Here is a 21,337-nt window from a genome sequence, read left to right as displayed (position 1 = left end):
CACGTAGCTGAAGTGCCTCATCCCTGGATCCATTCTTGTAAATCTTTTCTGTACCCTCTCTACAGCCCAGAATTGGATGAAATACACCAGTTGAGGTCAAATCAGCGTTTTATGAAGGTTCAGCTTAATTTTCGTGGTTTTGTACTCTATGTTGCCATTTATAAAGCGCAAGATCCCATATGCATGTTTAACCACTTTCTCAAACTGTCCTGCCACCTTCAACGATTTGCGACATAAGCCTCCAGGTCTCTCTGTTCCTGCACCTCCTTCAGAATTATGCCTTTTATTTTATATTACTTATCCTTGTTCTTCCTATCAAAATGTATCACTTCACATTTTTCTGCATTAAATTCCACCTGCCACTGTCCACCCATTCCACCAGCCTGTCTATGCCCTCTTGAAGTCTACCTTCCTCAAAGTTCATAATCCTTCCAAGTTTTGTGTCATCTGCAAATTTTGAAATTTTGCCCTGCACATTCAAGTCTAGGTCATTAATATAGATAAAGAAAATCAGTGGTCCTCATAAAGTCAATGACTTTGTCAGAACTAAAAAAAAGGCATCTAACAGGTTTTAAACAAATACATAGGCAGGGAAAGAGGAAGGGGGGTTAAAGAACTAAAGGGAAGGTCTTTGTTAGGGTGGAAACAGGAGAGATTAAATGCCAAAAAGGATGATGGTGCTAGACAAAAGGAAATAATGATGAAAAACAAAAACAAAATACTGCAAGATCTGGAAATCCAAAATCAAAACAGAAAATGCTAGAAATACTCAGCAGGTCTGGCTTAATCTGTGGAAGGAGAAAAAAAAGTTAACATTCCAGGTCAAAGATCAAAAGTTCAAGGACAACATGCTGCTAGGCTTGCTGAGATGGTAATGGAACAAGTACAGAAAGAAAAGATCAGTCGAGAGAAGATGTAAGTTGGAAAAGCAGGATCAACAGCTGCTCTTTCAAAATATGGGGGTGGAGGTTATGAGCGGAAATTTTTGAACACAATGTTGAGCTCGGAAGGCTATAAAGGGCTTAATCGAAAGATGAGGTGTTGTACCTGGAGCTAATGTTGAGCTTAATTGGAACAGTGTAGGAGATTGAGGACAGAGAGATCAGAGTGGAAGTGAGGCATAGAATTAAAATCACAGGCAATTGTAAGTTTGGGGTCATGCCAATCAATGGACGTGTTATGCAATGCGGTCACCCAATCTTTGTTTGATCTCACCAATGCGGAGGAGACTACATTGTGAGCAGTGAATGAGGGATACTAAATGGAAAGAAGTACAAGTAAGTCACTGTTTCATCTGAATGGAGTGTTTAAACATGTTATCTTGTTTTGTGACACTTTTAAAGAGCTCTGAGAGTAGAAGAGGAGGAAATGTGGCAATCTAGCCTAAGTGCTTGAAACAGTGGTCCCTTATTCTGATAGCACAGGTGCTAGTGCAGCACATAGAGAGCTGAAAATCTGGATTTTCATCCCAGTGTTTGTATTTGCACTGGTTCTGTGCTGGGTTTAGGGTCTCTTCAGTGGTGTGTGGTGGTGGAGTGGTAGAGAAGAAAGTTTTGCTTATTGATGGTTCTTGAGCATTCCAAGAGCATGCCTGAGATGTCCTGCAAATTATGTTACTTTGTGTAATTGGTGTCATGTCATTTAGGAATGCCAAAACATAGCTGCAGTAGGGAAGAGCTGATGCTAAGGGTAACCAAAACCTTTTAAAGTGTACTCATTGCCTTTATGTCAAAATTATGCTGAGCATGTTACTTCTTTCATTGTACCCCATTTGTAAAGTTTTCTTTGGGAATTTGACTTCTTTACCTCAAAACATGCCTTGTTGGGTTTAGACAACTTGACCTGACATGAGCATTTGCTTTGGGATTCTGCTAACTGTATTTGAGAGGTTTTTTATTTATATGCTCATGGGATGTGAGCATCACTGGCAAGGCCAGCATTCATTGGCTATCCCTAATGCCCTTGAGAATGGGATGGTGAGCTGACTTCTAGTACTGCTGCAGTCCATGTGGTGTAGGTCCTAGGTCGATGCCAGGTGGCCTGTTGGTTTTATTCTTGCTAGTCATTTTCATAGTGGTTTGATACCACTGAGTGCCTTGCTAGGCCAATTCAGAGGGCATTTTAGAGTCAACCACATTGTTGTGGTCTGGAATCACATATAGGCCAGACTAGGCTAGGACAGTAGATTTCCTGCCTTTAAGGACATTGTGAGCCAGATAGGTTTTTACAATAATAAATGGTATTTACTAGTAAATAGTAAAATTGTAGTTTCATGCTCACCATTATTGATACTAACTTTTTATTCCAGATCTATGAAATTAACTGAATTTAAGTTCCCCAATTATCTATTTGAACCCATGTCTTCAGATCATTAGTGCAGACCTCTGGATTACTAGCCCAGTAACATAATCACAATATGCCAATGATAGTTGATGAGGGAGGAATGGACCAGCAGCATTAGAGGAAGGGGCCACAGTTGAGTCCAAACAAAGACATAACATGTGGACTCGCCATCACCTATTGAGCAGCAACATACCAGTGACTGAAGATAAAGACTGAGTCAAATATACACCAGTTTATAAGTCATTGTTCAGTGGAAACATTCCCGCTCCATGTTCTCCCTGCCATTCATACTAACCCCCTCTCCTGCACTGTGAAGCCCTACTATTAAACAGCCATCATCACCAGGCATGTATTGTAGCAAAAAGAACAGTGCTCACCAAATATCCCTTGTAGCTATGTCCATTTCTTTGTGTGATATGGTGTATTTTTTTCTTTTCCTGATGTTTCTTTTGGTCTCCTGAAGCTAATCTAGTACTGCTTCTAAGTGATACCTTGGTGAGAAGAGAATAACATGGCTGGCTGCTGGATGTCCTCAAGGGAGCTGGTGGGATGTGTTCTGATGCAGCAAATGATGTGTGCCAGGCAGATCAAATCCATGAGGGAAACTTGATCGTGCTATCACAACGGTTTTGCAATTTGTATTTATTTCAAGATGCGCGCACTGAATTCAGAAATAATCAGACCACCAAGACATTTAGAGATTTAAAAAATAACTAAATTAAAATATTTATTAACAGAAGAGAAGATTTCAAGCACATACATAGAACTACAAATTACTATTATAATAGCTCATAAAATCCCTAATTACCCTGACTCCCAGTTACATCCCCTTTAAGGCAATGGTCCAAAAATAGATTTTTAAATTTTAAACAGATCCAGAAAATTAACACAACACCCTGGACAGTGGAATTCCAAATGACCTTCTCCTCCAGCTTCAGTTTCAGTAGACAGCAGGCTTATGCAAAAATGCTGGAGGCTTCATTTAGGCTACTTCACATACTTTATTAGATCTCACAATATCTTCTCCTTACACATAGCCTTATTCTCCTTTATATATGTTTCTCCCATTTTAAAATGTAAATTCCATTGTCTCCATATGTCTTTGTAACCTTATCTTTCTCATAATATAAATCTTTTCATGTTGTTAATATTGTCATTAACTTCTTTGAAATTCAAACCTCCCTTCATCTATTTAAAAATGCAAATTCCTGTCACACCTTACATGCTAAGGCCCCAACCATGTTTACCTACTGAACATTTCAAAAACACTTCTTACTCCTTACTTTTTTTGATAACTTCAACTTGCGGTCTGCTTGGCTGCAAAATATAATTAAATCACACATACAGACAGACTCAACTACTTACCCCCATAAACCTACTTTACAATAAAGCAGAAAAATATTATGAAAATTATTATTCTCTCATTTCAGATGGTGGGGCTGCTTTGCTGTTGCAATGGGATCACCAGCAATGTCTGGGATTAGCTCCTGAAGACATGTCCGTGCCTGCAGAGTTGCAGGGGGGCGGTGTAGGGGGCGGGGAGTACATCCAGGTTTCAGTCCCTTTCTTCTGCTGCTTTGCACTGTATTGGCCTGCAATGAGAAAATAATAATGAATGACTGAGGCACATCAGAGGTATGCAGTTGAGCATTTGTGCTTCCTTCGACAGGAGCTGTAAAAAAGCATGTAAAAGTGAGCATATCCATCATTAATGAAAGGTTCTAACTGAGTAAAGACAAGAAAGCAATCCACCTATGTATAGAGCTGATTAAGGTGAAAGTGGTACGTGTCTGTTATAGGCTTGTCATCACATAACGTAAATATCATGAGCATATTTCTTCCTCATCTGGAAGGTTGGCCTCTTGAGTTTTACAGAGTGCCTTCACCTCTCTGCAAACCCTTAGCATGTAGTCCTCTTTGCATTTTGTTAAGGAGGGTGCCACTTCATATCCAGTGGCGGCACATCTCCTTACCTGCACCTCCCTCAACATGGCTTCCAATATTCTTTCCTTAAAGGAAGTTATTGCTTGCATCTTAAGAATCTGATTTCATATTTTCCAAACCTGTTCTACAAAACAGTTGAGCACAAGCTGCAGGTACATTTCAAGATGCTGCACTTGATATTTTTAGGCTTCTGCACAGGAAAATCCACCCAACCAGACACAAAGTATGCTGAGACCTTTCAAAATCTGGAATTTTCTTCAGAGCACTTGACACTAAGGTTGCTACCAAAGTGGCCCAGTGCTGGGAAAATGCCTGAAGCACACCTTTATGCCCTAAATTACTGTTTAGTCAGCTCATTAATTCAGAAAATATGTGTCAGCTTTAATTTTGTTTTTCCAGGAGTGCAACTGTGAATAAAGTTCGATTGAAACGACTGGGTATAACTCACATCCTGAATGCTGCCCATGGTACGGGAGTGTATACCACAACAAGCTTTTATGCAGGAATGGAAATTCAGTACCTTGGAATCGAAGCTGATGACTTCCCTGACTTTGACCTGTCCAAACACTTCCGTAAGGCTGCGGAATTTATGGATGAAGCACTTCTGACATACAGAGGTAAATAGTAATTCAGATTCTCAATACTAATCAAACCGGGGCATTGTAAAATATGGCATAGCCCCTAACAAGATTGTATGAGCCTTGGTCTGCCACAGATGGCATCACGGATTTACTGGCCTTCTTTAAGCAGATCTCATGACCTTGATGTTCGTGAGTTGCCTGACACAGCCTAACATATATTTATATAATAGTTTAATGCGAGTAATATAACATTATATCCCACTTGATATATGAACAGGATATTATATATTTCACAGGTATCTTCACGTATGCTTCTCCTATCCTTAGGTAGGCAAACTGTTTCCATTTTGGTTGAATTGTGTCAGAATGAGACTTTGATAATTTTATAGAAACATAGAAAATAGAAGTAGGAGTAGATCATTCGGCCCTTTGAGCCTATTCCGCCCTTCTGTATGATCATGGCTAATCCTATATATTTTATATCCAAGATAGCAAGTAAATATACAAAGCAAGAGTTATTGTTTACTACATTTCCAAGTTCTGTATCATCTGCAAACTTTGAAATTATGCCCTGAGTACCCTAGTGCAGATCATTAATATATGTCAAAAAGAGCAGTGGGCCTAACATTGATCTCTGAAGAATATCCCTGTATACTTCCCTCCAGTCTTAAAAACAATTGTTCATCATTCTTTTCTGTCTTTTAGCCAGACTTGTATACACTATCCTCATCAATCCTCTCTGTTACTTCACCAAAGGACTTGATAATGTTAGTCAAACATGATTTGCCTTAACAAATCTGTGCTGCTTTTCATTTGTTAGCCTATACTTTTCCAATTTCCAATTAATCTTTTCCAGATTATTGCCCCTAAAAGTTTCTGCACCACTGATATTAGGCTGACTTGCCCTCTCCCATTCTTTAAACAGGAGTGTATCATTTGCAATCCTCCAGTCCTTTGGCACCACCCCCATATCTAAGGAGGATTGAAAGATTATAGGAACATATAAAAAGGAATAGGCCATTTAGTCCCTCAATCCTGTTCTGCCATTCAATGAGATCATGGCTGATCTGTGCCCTAACTCCATGTATTTCCATGTCCCTTAATACCTTTGGTTAACAAAAATCTATCAATCGCAAATTTAAAATTATCAGTTGACCTAGCATCAAATTCCACTTACAGTGAAGGGTTTCAAACTTTTGTTTCCCTTTATGTGTAAAAGTGTTTCCTAGCTTCATTTGTGAAAGATCTGGCTCTAATTTACGGTTATGTCCCCTAGTTCTAGATTTCCCAGTCAGCAGGAATAATTTCTCTCTATCTACCCTATCAATCTCCCTTACAGTTCCACTTGATATCTTGAAAACTTTGATCAAATCATCCCTTAACTTTAGGCATTCAATAAGGTTAATTCAAAATGTTAATACACAAGATAAGGGCTCATGGAGTTGGGGGTAATGTATTAGTATGGATAGAGGATTGGTTAACGGACAGGAAGCAATGAGTTGGGATAAATGGGGCATTTTCATGTTGGCAGGCCGTAAATAGCACTCCCGACTCAGGGAACCTCCCCCTGCCCACACAAGGAGCACGCAACGCTTCCGGGTGCGCGTCACGCTGGGTGGGCCTTAATTGGCCCGCCCACGTAAAATGGCGGTGCGGACCCGGTCGGGGGCACGGATCGGGTCCGTGCCTGCTTGTGCTCGCCCCCGCACAACACCCCCAGTGGGGGGAAAATTCAACCCCTAGGGTTTATCCCACTTGGACTGGGAAACTTCTGTTTTTGAGGATTACCATTATTTTAAATACATGCTCCTTATTTTAATCATGTCCAATAGTGCTACTGCCTTTTTTACTGCTACCTTAGCAGCTTTCTCTCCTCCAGTGAGGACAAATATGGAGTACTCATTTAGTGCCTCAGCCATGCCTTCTGCCTCCACAGGAAGATCTCCTTTTGGTCCTTAATCAGCTTCACCTTCCATTGATTACCCTTTTATTATTGATATGTTTATAAAAGGCCTTTTGTGTTCCCTTTTTTGTTAGCTGCTAATTAGTGGTTGGTCAGAAGATTGGACAGATTTTAGAAACCAGCAAAGAATGACAGAAAAACGAAGGAGGGAGAAATTAGAGTATGAGAGAAAGCTAGCTAGAAATATAAAAACAAATAGAGTTTCCACAAATATTTAAAAAGGAAAAGAGTAACTAAAGTGAGCATTGGTCCCTTAGAGGGTGATGCTGGGGAATTAACAACTAGAAACAAGGAAATGGCAGAAACATTGAACAGGTATTTTGGGTCTATCTTCACAGGAGAAGACACAAAAAGCATCCCAAGAATACTTGAAAATCAAGAGGTAAATGGGAGGGAGAAAATTAAAACAATCACAATCACTAGGGAAAAAGGTACAATGAAACTATTAGAACTAACGGCTGACAAGTCCCCTGGACCTGATGGCCTGCGTCCTAGGGTCTTAAAAGAAGGGGCTGCAATTATAGTGGATGCATTGGTTGTAATATTACACAATTCCCGAGATTCTGGAAAGGTCACAGCAGATTGGAAAACTGTAAATGTAACTCCTCTATTCAAGAAAGGAGGGAGGCAGAAAGCACAAAACTATAAGCCAGTTAGCTTAACATCTGTCATAAGGAAAATGCTGAAATCCATTATTAGGGAGGTAATAGCAAGACTGTTATGACATGACAGATGATGTGTGCCAGGCGGATCAAATCCACGAGGGAAACTCGATTGTGCTATCAAAACGATTTTGCAATACTTATTTTGTAATTTGTATTTATTTTGAGATGCATACCCTGAATTCAGAAGTAATAAGGCCACCAAGACTTTAGAAATTTTTTTAAAAATTAAAATTAAAACATTTATTAACAAAATAAAAGATTTCAAGCACATACACAGGTCTACAAATTACTACTATAATAACTCCTAAAATCCCGAGTTAAAATGACTCCCAGTTATACCCACTTTAAGGCGACAGTCCAAAAATAGATTTTAGGCTTTAAACAGATCTAGCAAATTAATACCCTGGACAGTGGAATTCAAAATGGCTCTCTCCAGCTGCGGTTTCTGTGGACAGCAGATTAATGCACAAATGCTGGAGGCCTCTCACACTTCTGTTAGATCTGACAATATCTCCCCTTGACCCATGGCCTCATTCTCCTGTATATATGTTTCACCCTTTTTAATATGTAAATTCCATTGTTTCCATGTGTCTTTGGAACTTTACCTTTCTTATAATATAAATCTTTTCATGTTCCTACTATTCTGATTAAGCTCTTTGAAATTCAAATCCCCCTTCACCTATCTAAAAATGCAAATTCCCTTTGCACCTTACATGCTAAGACCCCAACCATGTTGACTCACTAGCATATTAAAGACATTTCCACACCATACTTCTTTTGATAACTTCAACTTGCAGTCTGCTTAGCTACAAAATGTACAAAAACCCATACTGTGACAGATCTAACTATTTACCCCTATAAACCTACTTTACAATAAACCAGAAAAATATTATGAAAATTATTATGTCTTCATGACAAGGACATTTAGAAAACCATAATATAATCAGGCAGAATCAATATGGTAGCATTCAAAACAAAACTGATGAACTGATAGTGAAAATAGAATAAATAAGTACAATCTGATAGCTGTATCGAGACATGGCTACAGGATGACATAGATTGGGACCTGAATAATGAAGGTTATGTGACATTTATGTAGGACAGGAAATTAGGAAAAGGTGGAGGGGTGGCTCTATTAATTAATTATGGTATTAGCACATTAGAGAGCAATGACCTAAGTTCAGGAAATCAGGATGTAGAAGCGGTTTGGGTTGAGATGAGAAATGATAAAGGCAAGGAGTCACTTGTGGGAGTGGTGTACAGGCCCCCTAATTGTAACTACACAGTAGGACAGAGTATAAATTAAGAGATAATGCGACCTTGCCAGAATGGTACAGCAATAATCATGGGGGTTTTAATCTATATATAGACTGGAAAAATCAGATGGGCAAAGGTAGTGTAGATGAGGAGTTCTTAGAATGTTTTCGGGATAATTTCTTAGAACAGCACATTCTGGAGCAAACCAGAGAGCAGGCTATACTAGACCTGGTATTGAGCAATGAGATAGGATAAGTTGATAACCTGCTAGTGAAGACACCCCTAGGTAGCAGCGATCATAATATGATTGAATTTTACATGCGTTTTGAGGGAGAAACGAGTGTGTCCAAGACTAGTATTTTAAACTTAAATAAGGGAAATTATGAGGGCATGTAAGTAGAGCTAGCTAAAATGAACTGGCAAATGAGGTTAAGGGATATGTCAATAGAAGCTGACATGTCAAGGAGGTGATGGCGTAGTGGTATTGTTGCTGGACTAGTAATCTAGAGACCCAGAATACTCTAGGGACCTGGGTTCAAATCCCACCATGGCAGATAATAATAAAAATCTGGAATTAAAAGTCTAATGGTAACCATGAAACCATTGTTGTAAAAACCCATCTGGTTCACTAATGTCCTTCAGAGAAGGAAATCTGCCGTCCTTACCTGTCCATGTGACTCCTGGCCCCCAGCAATGTGGTTAGCTCTTAAAATGCCCTCTGAAATGGCCTAGCAAGCCCCTCAGTTGCATCAAAGTCCCAAAAGGGATGAATCCAGACAGACCACCTGGTATCGAACTAGGCACCAGATATGACAATGGCAAACTCAGCCCTTACTAACATCTTCTCCTTATTAACATCTGGGGGCTAATTGGGAGAGCTTTCTCACAGTCGAGCAACTGCCCGATATAGTCATCCTCATGGAATCATATCCAACAGATAATGTCCCAGACACCACCATCACCACCCCTGGTATGTTCTGTCTCACCAGCAGGACAGACCCAGCAGAGGTGGCATAATGGTATACAGCCAGGAGGGAGTTGCTCTGGGAGTCCTCAATACTGACTATGGACCCCATGAAATCTCATGGCATCAGGTCAAATATGGGCAAGGAAACCTCCTGCTAATTACAAGTACCACCCTCCCTCAGCTGATGAATCAGTGCTCCTCCATGTTGAACATTCAATGACCATCACCAAGAGTGACTCGGTAGCACTACTACTGACCAAGCTGGCTGAGTCCTAAAGGACATAGCTGCTAGACTGGGTCTGTGGCAGATGCTGAGGGAACAAACAAGAGGGGAAGAACATATTTGGCCATATCCTCACCAAACTGCCTGCCACAGATGCATCTGTCCATGACAGTATTGGTCAGAGTGACCACTGCACAGTTGTTGGGGAGACAAAGCCCTGCTTTCACATTGAGGATACCCTCCATCGTGTTGTGTGGCACTACCACCATGCTAAATGCTAAACAGATCTAACAACTCAAGATTGGGCATCCATGAGGCACTGTGGGCCGTCAGAAGAATTGTACTCAAACACAATCTGTAACCTGACAGCATCTGTGGAGAGAAAGACAGAGTTAACATTTCGAGTCCAGATGACTCTTCTAGAGTCTTACTCTTCTAGAGTCTTTCTCTCCACAGATGCTGTCAGACCTGCTGAGTTTTTCCAGCAATTTTTGTTTTTGTTCCAGATTTCCAGCATTGCAGTATTTTGCTTTTACAATCTGTAAGCTCATGGCCTGTCATATCCCCCCCTCTACCATTACCACCAAGCCAGGGGATCAACTCTGGTTCAATGAAGCATGCAGGAGGGCATGCCAGGAGCAACACCAGGCATACCTAAAAATTAGGTGTCAACCTGGTGAAGCTATAACACAGGACTACTTGTATGCCAAACAGCATAAGCAGCAAATGATAGACACAGCTAAGCGATTCCACAGCCAACAGATCAGATCTAAACTCTGCAGTCCTGCCACATCCAGTTGTGAATGGTGGTGGACAATTAAACAACTCACTGTAGGAGGAGGCTCCACAAATATCCCCATCCTTAATGATGGGGGAGCCCAGCACATCAGTGCAAAAGATAAGGCTGAAGCATTTGCAACAATCTTCAGCCAGAAGTGCCGAGTAGATGATCCATCTCGGCCTCCTCTGGAGGTCCCCAGCATCACAGATGTCAGTCTTCAGCCAATTCAATTCACTCCACATGATATCAAGAAACAGCTTAAGGCACTGGATACCGCAAAGGCTGTGGGCCCTGACAATATTCCGGCAATAGTACTGAAGACTTGTGCTCCAGAACTTGCTGTGTCCCTAGCCAAGCTGTTTCAGTACAGCTACAACACTGGCATTTACCCAGATATGTGGGAATTTGTCCAGGTATGTCGTGTACACAAAAAGCAGGACAAATCCAACCCGGCCAATTACCGCCCCCCATCAGCCTACTCTATATCATCAGTAAAGTGATGGAAGGGATCATCAACAGTGCTATCAAGTGGCCCTTGCTTAGCAATAACCTGCTCACTGAAGCCCAGTTTGGGTTCCATCAGGGCCACTCAGCTCCTGACCTAATTACAGCCTTGGTTCAAACATGGACAAAAGAGTTGAACTCCTGAGGTGAGGTGAGAGTGACTGCCCTTGACATCAAGGCCACATTTGACCGAGTGTGGCATCAAGGAGCCCTTACAAAACTGGAGTCAACGGGAATCAGGGGGAAAACTTTCCACTGGTTGGAGTCATACCTATGTACAAAGGAAGATGGTTGTGGTTGTTGGAGGCCAGTCAGCTCAGCTCCAGGTCATTACTGCATGAGGTCCTCAGGGTACTGTCCTGGGCCCAACCATCTTCAACTGCTTCATCAATGACCTTCCTTCCATCATAAGGTCAGAAGTGGGGATATTCGTTGATGATTGCAAAATGTTCAGCACCATTTGCGACCTCAGATACTGAAGCAGTCCATGTCCAAATGCAGCAAGACCTGGTCAATATCCAGGCTTGGGCTGACAAGTGACAAGTAACATTCATGCCATACAAGTGCCAGACAATGACCATCTCCAACAAGAGTGAACCTAACCATCGCGCCTTGAGATTCAATGACATTACCATCACTGAATCTACTGCTATCAACATCCTGGGTGTTACCATTGACCAGAAATGGAACTGGACTAGCCATATAAACACTTTGGCTAGAAGAACAGGTCAGTAGCTGGGAATCATGTGGTGAGTAACGCACCTCCTGACTCCCCAAAGCCTTTCCACCATGTACAAGGCACAAGTCAGGAGTGTGATGGAATACTTCCCACTTGCCTGGATGAGTACAGCTCCCAGAACACTCAAGAAGCTCAACACCATTGAGGACAAAGCAGTCCGCTTGATTGGCAACCCATCCACAGACATTCACTCCCTCCACCAACAACATACAGTAGCAGCAGTGTGTATCATCTACAAAATGCACTCCAGGAATTCACCAAGACTATTTAGGCAGCACCTTCCAAACCCAGGACTACTACCATCTAGAAGGACAAGGGCTGCAGATAGATGGGAACACCACCACCTGGAAGTCCCCCTCCAAGTCACTCACCATCCTGACTTGGAAATATATCGCCATTTCTTCACTGTTACTGGGTCAAAATCCTGGAGCTCCCTCCCTCACAGCCGTGTGGGTGTACCTACACCACATGGACCACAGCGGTACAAGAAGGCAGCTCACCACCACCTTCGCAAGGGCAACTAGGGATCGGCAATAATGCTGGCCCAGCCAGCGAAGCCCACATCTCACGAATGAATAAAAAAAATGTTCAGTGGCAGACATTTGAAGAGGCATTTCAGAATACACAGAATATATACAACCCAATGAGAAAGAAAAGTTGCAAGGGGAGGGGCTGCCATCCATGGTTAACTAAAAAAGTTTAAGATTGTATCAAACTTAAAGAAAAAGCATATAATTACGCAAAGACAGATGGCAGGTCAGAAAATTGGAAAGAATATAAAGAGCAGCAAAGAATGACTAAAAGATTAATAAGGAGGGAAAAATTAGAGTATGAGAGAAAGCTAGCTAGTTATATAAAGATGGATAGTAAGAGTTTCTATTGATACTTAATTGAGAAAAGATTTAACAAAGTGAGCGTTGGTCCTATAGAGAATGCATCTGGGGAATTGATAATGGAAAGTAGGGAAAATGGTATTTGAATTAAACAGGTATTTTGCTTCAGTCTTCACTATAGAGGACACATGTAACGTCCCGTAGCTGCAAATCAGGAAATGGAAGGGAGGGAGGAGCTTGGGAAAATTACAATCACCAGGGAAGTGGTATTGAACAAATCGTTGGGGCTGCGGGCTGACAAATCCCCAGGTCTGCATGGACTTCACTCTAAAGTCTTGAAAGAAGTGACTAGTGAGATAGTTGATGCACTGGTTTTAATTTTCCAAAATTCCCTAGATTCGGGGAAGGTTCCATTAGATTGGAAAATAGCAAATATGACTCCTTTATTCAAAAAGGGAGGGAGACGGAAAGCAGGAAACTATAGACCAGTTAGCCTAACATCTGTCATAGGGAAAATGTTAAAAGCTATTATTAAAGATGTTATAGCAGGGCACTTAGAAAAATCCAAGGCAATCGGGTAGAGTCAACATGGTTTTGTAAAAGGGAGATCATGTTTAACCAATTTATTGGAGTTCTTTGAATGAGTCACGTGTGCTGTGGATAAAGGGAAACCAGCGAATGTACTGTACTTAGATTTCCAGATGGCATTTGATGATGTGCCACATCAAAGGTTATTGCAGAAAATAAAAGCTCATGGTGTAGGGGGTAACATATCGGCATGGATAGAAGATTGGCTAGCTAACAGGAAGCAGAGAGTTGGCATAATGGGTCTTTTTCTGGTTGGCAGGATGTGATGAGTGGTGTGCCACAGGGATCAGTGCTGGGGCCTCAACTTTTTACAATTTATATAAATGACTTGGATGAAGGGACCGAAGGAATGGTTGCTAAACTTGCTGACAACACAAAGATATGTAAGAAAGTAAATTTTAAAGAGGACATAAGGAGGTTACAAAGTGACATAGATAGGTTAAATGAATGGGCAAAGATCTGGCAAATGGAGTATAATGTGGGCAAATGTGAAATCGTTCATTTTGGCAGGAAAAATAAAAAAGAAGCTTATTATCTAAATGGTGAGAGATTGCAGAGCTCTGAAATTTAGAGGGTTCTGGGTGTCCTAGTGCATGAATCACAAAAGGTTAGTATGCAGGTACAGCAGGTAATTAGGAAAGCTAATTGAATGCTATATTTATTGTGAGAGGAATTGATTACAGAAGTAGGGAAGTTATGCTTCATTTCTACAGGGCATTGGTGAGACCACATCTGAAGTAATATGTACAGTACTGGCCTCCTTAACTTAAAGAAAGATGTAAATGCGTTAGAAGCAGTTCAAAGAAGGTTTACTAGACTAATATCAGGAATGGGTGGGTTGTCTTATGAGGAAAGGTTGGACAGCTAAGGCTTCCACTGGAGTTTAGAAGAGTAAGAGGCAACTTGATTGAAACCTTTAAGGTCCTGAGGGGTCCAAGGTGGATGTGGAGAGGATGTTTCATTTTGTGGGAGAATCTAGAACTAGGGATCACTGTTTAAAAATAAGGGGTCACTAATTTAAGACAGAGATGAGGAGAAATTTTTTCTTTCAGAGGGTAGTGAGCCTTTGGAACTCTCTTCCTCAAAGGCGGTGGAAGCCGAGTCCTTGAATATTTTTAAGGTAGAGCTAGATAGATTCTTGATTAACAGGGAGTTAAAGGTTATCAGGGGTTGGCAGGAATGTGGTGTTGAGGTTACAATCAAATCAGCCATGATCTTATTGAATGGTGGAGGAGGCTTGAGGTGTCGAGTGGCCTACTCCTGCTCCTAATTCGTACATTCGTATGTATTAGAGTTCTTTGAGGAATTAACAAATAAGGTAGATAAAGCAAAACATGTAGATGTAGTGTACAAAAAATTAGTATGCATGTACAGCAAGTGATTCGGAAGGCAAACAGATGGTCGGTGTTTATTGCAAGGGAAATGAAGTATAAAAAGTGGACAAGTGTTGCTACAGTTTTACAGGGCCTTAGACCACATCTGGAATACCGTGTAAAGTTTTGGTCTCCATACTTAACAATGCATATATTTGCATTAGAAGCAGTTCAGAGAAGGTTCACTCAACTGATTCCTGGGATGACGGAATTATCTTATGAAGAAAGGCTGAGCAGGTTGGGCCTATACCCATTGGAGTTTAGAAGAATGAGAGGTGATCTTATTGAAACATATAAGATCCTGAGGGGACTTGACAGGATGAGTGCTAAGAGGATGTTTTCCCCTTGTGAGGGAATCTTGAACTAGGACGCATGGTTTAAAAATTAGGGGTCCCCCATTTAAGACTGAGATGAGGAAGAATTTTTTCCTCTCAGAGGGCTATTAGTCTGTGGAATTCTTTTCCCCAGAGAGCAGTGGAGGCTAAGTCATTGAATATATTCAAGGCTGAGTTAGATAGATTTTGGATTGAGAAGGGAGTCAAGGGTTCTGGGGCAGACAAGAAAGTAGAGTTGAGGCCACAATCTTATCAAATGGTTAAGCAGGTTCAAGGGGCCAAATGGCCTATGCCTGTTCCTAATTCTTGTGTCCTTGTGAGCCATCTTCTGTTGAAGGCCTCTCATTGTTCAATTACTGTTTTACCTACCAATTTTTGATTCCAATCAACCTGGGCCAGATCCCTTTACAACTCCTCCAGTTAAGTATTTTTATGTTTGATTGTACCTTGTCTTTTTCCATACCTGTTCTAAATCTGATGCTACTATGATCATTGTTCCCCAAATAATCCCTCATTGAAACATACTCCACTTGCAACACTTTATTCTGCAGGACTACACCTACCACTGCTTACTTCCTTGCTGGACTGAAAACACACTGATCAAGAAAGTTCTATGATATACATTTCAGGAATTCCTCCCCCTCTTTGCCTTTTACACTGTTACTAACCCAATCTATATTAGGATAATTGAAATGCCCTATTAACACCATTCTGTAGTTCTTACGTCTTTTCTGAAATTTGCTTGATAGAATTGTTTAAAATCATGAATGGTTTTCAATAGAATAAGGAGAAACTGCTTCCAGTGGCCAGAAAAGTCAGTGACCAAAAATAACAGATTTAATGTGTCTGATAAAGAACCAGAGGCTACATGAGGAATTTTTTTTTTTACACACAGCGAGTTTTTGTGATCTGTAATGCACAGCTTGAAAGCAGATTGGAAACTGTTGGAAGCAGATTCATTAGCAACATTCAGAAGAGAACTGGATAAATATTTGAGGGGAAAAATTGCAGGTCTTTGGGGAAAGAGCAGGGCAGTGATATCTCCCAAAGATCCAGCACAGTCTCAATGGGCCAAATGGCCTCCTCTGTATGTATCATTCTATGATTCTAAATTTGCTCCTCTATCTTGTTCTCATTAATTGGCAACTTATAGTACACACCCAGTAGTGTAATGGCTCCTCTATTGTTCCTTAATTCTAATTAAATGGACTCTGTCTGTGGCACCTGAACTATATCATTTCCAGTGCCTAAACAGTTTAGTTGATCAATATTGTTCACGTGCTGCCACCACTCACCCACCCCTCCTTTTTTTTCTTGCCCATCTTTTCTGAACACCTTGTAGCCAGGAATATTATGTTCTGGATTCTCCCCTTCTTTGTGATAGGTCTCTGTTATTGCCACCATATCATAATGACTTGTACCTGCAGATCACCAACCTTATTTACCACACTCATTGCATTTATGCACTTGCACTCCAAACCCATCTTAGATTGTTGCAGATTTGTCCTTTGTCTATTCCCTCATATTTATGAACTATCCTTTAATCTAGTGCTATTTGCCTCTCCCAGTCCTATGTGCACCTTGTTTTCCCTCTTTAATGTTTCATCCAGGTGCCTTCCAAATAAGTTTAAACCCCCTCCCACATCATTAGTTAATCTTCCTCTGAGGATATTGCTCCTAGCTCTGAGGTGCAATCTTACACTCTGAACATGTATCTCCTGGCCCCAATGCCCAGGAATCTGAAGCATTTCTTCAGCCTTGCGTTTGCCTGTTTTATCCTACTATTCCTATTTTAATAACACAAGGCACTGGGAGTATTCATGTCTTTGGACTTCTTCCTAGCCACTAAAATTCTAGCTGCAGGACCTCAACACTTTTCTTCGTTTGTCATTGGTTCCCACGTAGAAATGTACCTCTTTCATGCACATGTAACAATTCTTACAAGAGAAATAGAATAACATTGAAACACTCATTTTTTTCCCTTTCCATAGGTAAAGTTGTGGTTTGCAGTGTCATGGGAGTGAGTCGATCAGCAGCCTTAGTGGCAGCCTACCTCATGATCTTCCACCATATGACAATCATGGAGGCGTTAATGACTCTACGTAAAAAGCGTCCAATCTTCCCAAATGAGGGCTTCTTGATGCAGCTTAGGGAACTAAATGAAAATCTTTTGGAAGAACGTGGTCAATGTGACCTTGATGATGATGATGAGACTCTAAGCCAATGTTCTGTCATAGAAGCAAAATCCCATTCTGTCTCTATGGCTGAAGAGGAGACACAGAGCATCATGGGAGCTAAGGCGCATTCTATCATGGTGGAAGAGGAAGACACAAACAGCTTAATTGCTAACAGTTTAATGAGCTCTGCGACAAAAACAAGTGTTGCTTCCAAAAGACCACCGTTAATTGATGAAGCTGAAGAGGAAAGGATTTATGAAGAATGGAGAGCAAAACAAGGTTTGTCACCAATAGAACAAACTAAGAAACTGAGAGAGGATAGACCCAAAGCTCTTGAAGATCTTGAGAAAGAGAGTAATGTTGATTGGCTAATTAGGGAATGGCAAAGTAAAAATGAAAAGTTTCAATTAGATCCATGTTGGCAGCCTGAACCACTGAACAACAGTGAAGAAGACGGCGGATCCATTATTGCAGGAAGTAGACAATACCTTGCCAATAAACAAGATGACACAGCAAGTGTTGACAGTCTTGACAGTGAGCTTCTTCAACAACGCTTAGAAGGGTATTTAAACAAGCCAAGGAGAACTCGAAATGACTCCTTATCCACTGAAGCCAGCACTTGGGATATGTGGGATGAACGATTACTTGAGATCAGCAAGAAAGCTGCAAGAGGTGATGACAGTAGTAGCATAGCTTCTTTTAGCTATAATGAAAAAAGGAGAGACCCAGATGAAGAAAGTTCTGTATTCTCAGAAACTAGTTCTATGTTCAACTTCTGCCAGAAGAACAAAGACAAACTGACCCCTCTAGAAAGGTGGCGTGTCAAGCGGATACAGTTTGGATGGAATAAAAAAGATTCCAAAGCAGACGATGATAATAACACTGAAGAAAATGAGGAGGGGAAGGAAGGAGAACCAAAATCACTTGCTGATGTCAACCTGACTGCTTATCAAAGCTGGAAGTTGAAGCACCAGAAAAAGCTGGGCAATGAAAACAAAAATGAGATAATTAATTTGGCAAAAGATGAAGATATTACATCTAAGAGAACTAAGCAAAGGCGTGCTGAGGTCTTGGAACGCTCCAAACGAACATTGGAAGAGAGTAAGTCCTTGTCTGAGTATGAGACAGAGAGTTCTATGAGCGGAAGCATTCCACTGTCTATTTTCGGGTGCAGAATGTCTGATAGAAATGTAAGTGATGATACTGCTTCTATGTTAAGCATGCAGAGTCGTGGAACTTCAACGTCCAGAGCTGGAACTGCCTCAGTTACTGCAGTGCCTATGCCACCATTGCAAGTAAATCCTGATGCCACTGTTTCACTTTCTAGCATTCAGGATTGGATTGCTTCTGTGGTTACTGAGCAAATTGCAATAAAGCAAAATGAGATCATGGGTACTACCTCACAATTAGACAAAAATGTCCAACAAGGGGCCGCCGGAAGATATAGAGAGGATGACAAAATTTCACTTCTCAGCATGCAAAGTGGAAGTGCCTGTGCTAGTTCCCTGCTGGGGCCGAAAGCAGCTCGGAGCACAGACGCTCAGTCTGTCTTGTCAGGCAGCGGTCTGTCTAGCTTCAAGTCGGAAGGCTTCAATCCTAAAGAGAAGATTACAAAAACAAGCGTACCACTTTATAGCTTGTTTGCAGATGAAGTTGATCTTAAAAAGTTAGACCGCAAGGACAAAGAAATGAAAAGGGAAATGAAAGATAAAATGGATGCATACAAAAAAGAAAAGGTTGCTTCTGACAATAAACGCAGCACGTTGTTTAAAAAGAAGAAGAGGGGTGGAAGCGAAGATGAGGATTTAGTTGAAACAAATTCAGGATATTTTGCCAGTTCAAGAACAGATAAATTTGACACAATTTCCAATATTTCAGATAATCGTTTATGCACAGGCACCAGTACACCAACATCAACTACCAATATACATAAATGGCTTAGTGATGTTAAGGAAGTATCTGTTGACAACAAAACCTTAAAATATGACCAGATTATGAATAAAGAAACAAAGTTCAATAGGGCTTCTTACCTGCATGAATTTGATAGCGGGTCATTGCCAAATCACCAATTGGATGTAACAAAAGGTTCAGCCCCATTAGATCTTACAAGAGATTTTGATTTGAAAACAACATCGACAAGCTCAGAAGAATATACATCTAGAAGATTTGCTTCTTCCTACAACTCAAATGTTGATGATGCCAATATAACTAAGTCGAAATTTCCTACCCCATCATCGGACTATAGTTTTCGAAGGCCAAAGGCTGATGAAGCTGGCAATTCCAGAGTATTGCATTCTGAAATGTCCTCTCTTGAAATGCAGCATTCAAGTCCAGATGTTGGTTTTCAGCCATCAGACCAACCAACAACTCACCTTTTCCCAAGGAGATCTTGCTTGTCCCGTTCAGAAACAGAACTAAATGCCCATGATGATACCCTGGAGACACATACAAAGAGAACATTCAAGCAGAGTTTTGCAAATGTAGAGGGACAGGGCAGTGAAAAGAGTAATAACAGTGACCTTGAAAATCCTTCAGCAAAGAAAGGTATGAAGTCTGTATCAGAAGACAACATTGAAGATGATGATGAAATTATAGCTGCTTGGAGGAATCGTCAAGAAATCAGAATCAAAGATAAAAAAGGCGCCAAAGAGAATAAACATAATAATCATTTATAAATAGAATGAATGAATGAGAATTTGTGTGTGTGCAAATGAATTGGTATGCACAACAGAAAAAGAAGAGCCAATTTTAACAAGAAATTTAACAACCCCTTACCCCCTCCAAACCTGGTGAGAGCAGTGCAATGCTATGCAAATTCCACTTTTAGTCAGCTTGTAATGGTAATGTTTGAGAGAAATATATTTTAGAACCCTTTAGTGACAATAAAATGTGTCAATATATGTTTTTTGTTTAAATGGGTACCTCTTAATTTACTTTTGCTTTGGAATGTCTTTAGCATCCAGCTTCCATTTATAAAGAGGTTATGAGGTGATTTTAATTCTCACAGTCAGGGAGAATGCAGCTGGGATGTCGTTCAAATGGAGCACTTCCATTTCCTGCTCCATTCCCACCAACATGAGCTTTTAACACTGCTGGTTTTGGGGACAGATGAGGCAGGAGCCTCATTAATGAATGCAAATTAGGGTCCTACTATGAAAAGAATGACTTTACATTATTTTTACCATCGACTGAATAGAAGAGTTCAGTGTGAAACGTTTTGAAATTATATTTTTAAAAGTTTGCAGGGGACGCTTTGTGAACCCACTGCAGAATTTTAAAGCACAATGTTTAAAGGACAGAACATTGTTACATTTGGTTTCTTGACATGGTTCTGCATATCTGATAACAGTGCAATATCTGATCAACGGTTAACACAATTTGTTTGGTCTTGTTCTGAATCCATTTGGACTAAGAGGCACAGGGCAGTGCACAGGGGACCTTTCCTACATTAATTCATAGTATTGCATGTTGGCGGGGGGAGGCTCACTGTCCTTTCCTTGACTTCAGGCAGGCACTACTGTTGACTTTATTTGCTCTTGGAGCATGAGTTATTAATGACTGACTTGTAATACTGCCTGCAGTCATTCTAAGATTACCTTCGACCATATAATGCATCACACCTACAAGAAAAGTACCAATTTAAAACAAAATCACTCATTTGTTTTATTACTTTATATTTTTTCTAGTATTGCAATTTTACAAGTTGAAAATAAATGTAGTCCCTTTCTAAGGATCTAATTTGACAGCAAAAGCATAAATGTTATTTCAAAAAATTAAGGTAGAACAAGTGTCTTTTAGAATTGGGGGCATATGGCAGTGTGTTTCTCAAACTGGGTTCCGCAGAGCCTTTGGGTCTGTAAAACCTTTCTGGAAGTCTGCAAAATAGTCAAGAGTGCACGAAGAAGCGGTCTCCAGAATCAAGCTTAGCGAGAGCCAGGAATGGAGCGGGACCGCCACAGTGCAGCACAGAGTGGGCTAGCTGCACTTCGGAGGGGAGCTGCATGGAGGAGCACTGAGAGTGACAGGAAGATTGCCAGGTAAACCCATTGTTGCCAAACCTGATG

General features: G+C 40.8%; 1 protein-coding gene across 5 annotated transcripts in view; it reads left to right on the top strand.

Annotated features, from left to right (window-relative positions):
- Positions 1-20,173, top strand: part of styxl2 (serine/threonine/tyrosine interacting like 2) — a 71,465-nt gene extending 51,292 nt beyond the window's left edge. For all 5 annotated transcript variants that reach the window (XM_078559997.1, XM_078559998.1, XM_078559994.1 and 2 more), the window contains 2 exons: positions 4,687-4,904; positions 17,088-20,173. In XM_078559997.1, the coding sequence (XP_078416123.1) occupies positions 4,687-4,904; positions 17,088-19,948 (3,079 nt within the window). In that variant the 3' untranslated portion in view covers positions 19,949-20,173. The remainder of the gene's footprint in view (positions 1-4,686; positions 4,905-17,087) is intronic.
- Positions 20,174-21,337: the final 1,164 nt, after the last annotated feature.

This window comes from Cetorhinus maximus, chromosome 16, assembly GCF_964194155.1.
Source record: "Cetorhinus maximus chromosome 16, sCetMax3.hap1.1, whole genome shotgun sequence".
Classification (NCBI taxonomy): Eukaryota; Metazoa; Chordata; class Chondrichthyes; order Lamniformes; family Cetorhinidae; genus Cetorhinus; species Cetorhinus maximus.
The sequence above is the reverse complement of the archived record's forward strand: the minus strand, read 5'-3'. Positions and strand labels throughout refer to the sequence as shown.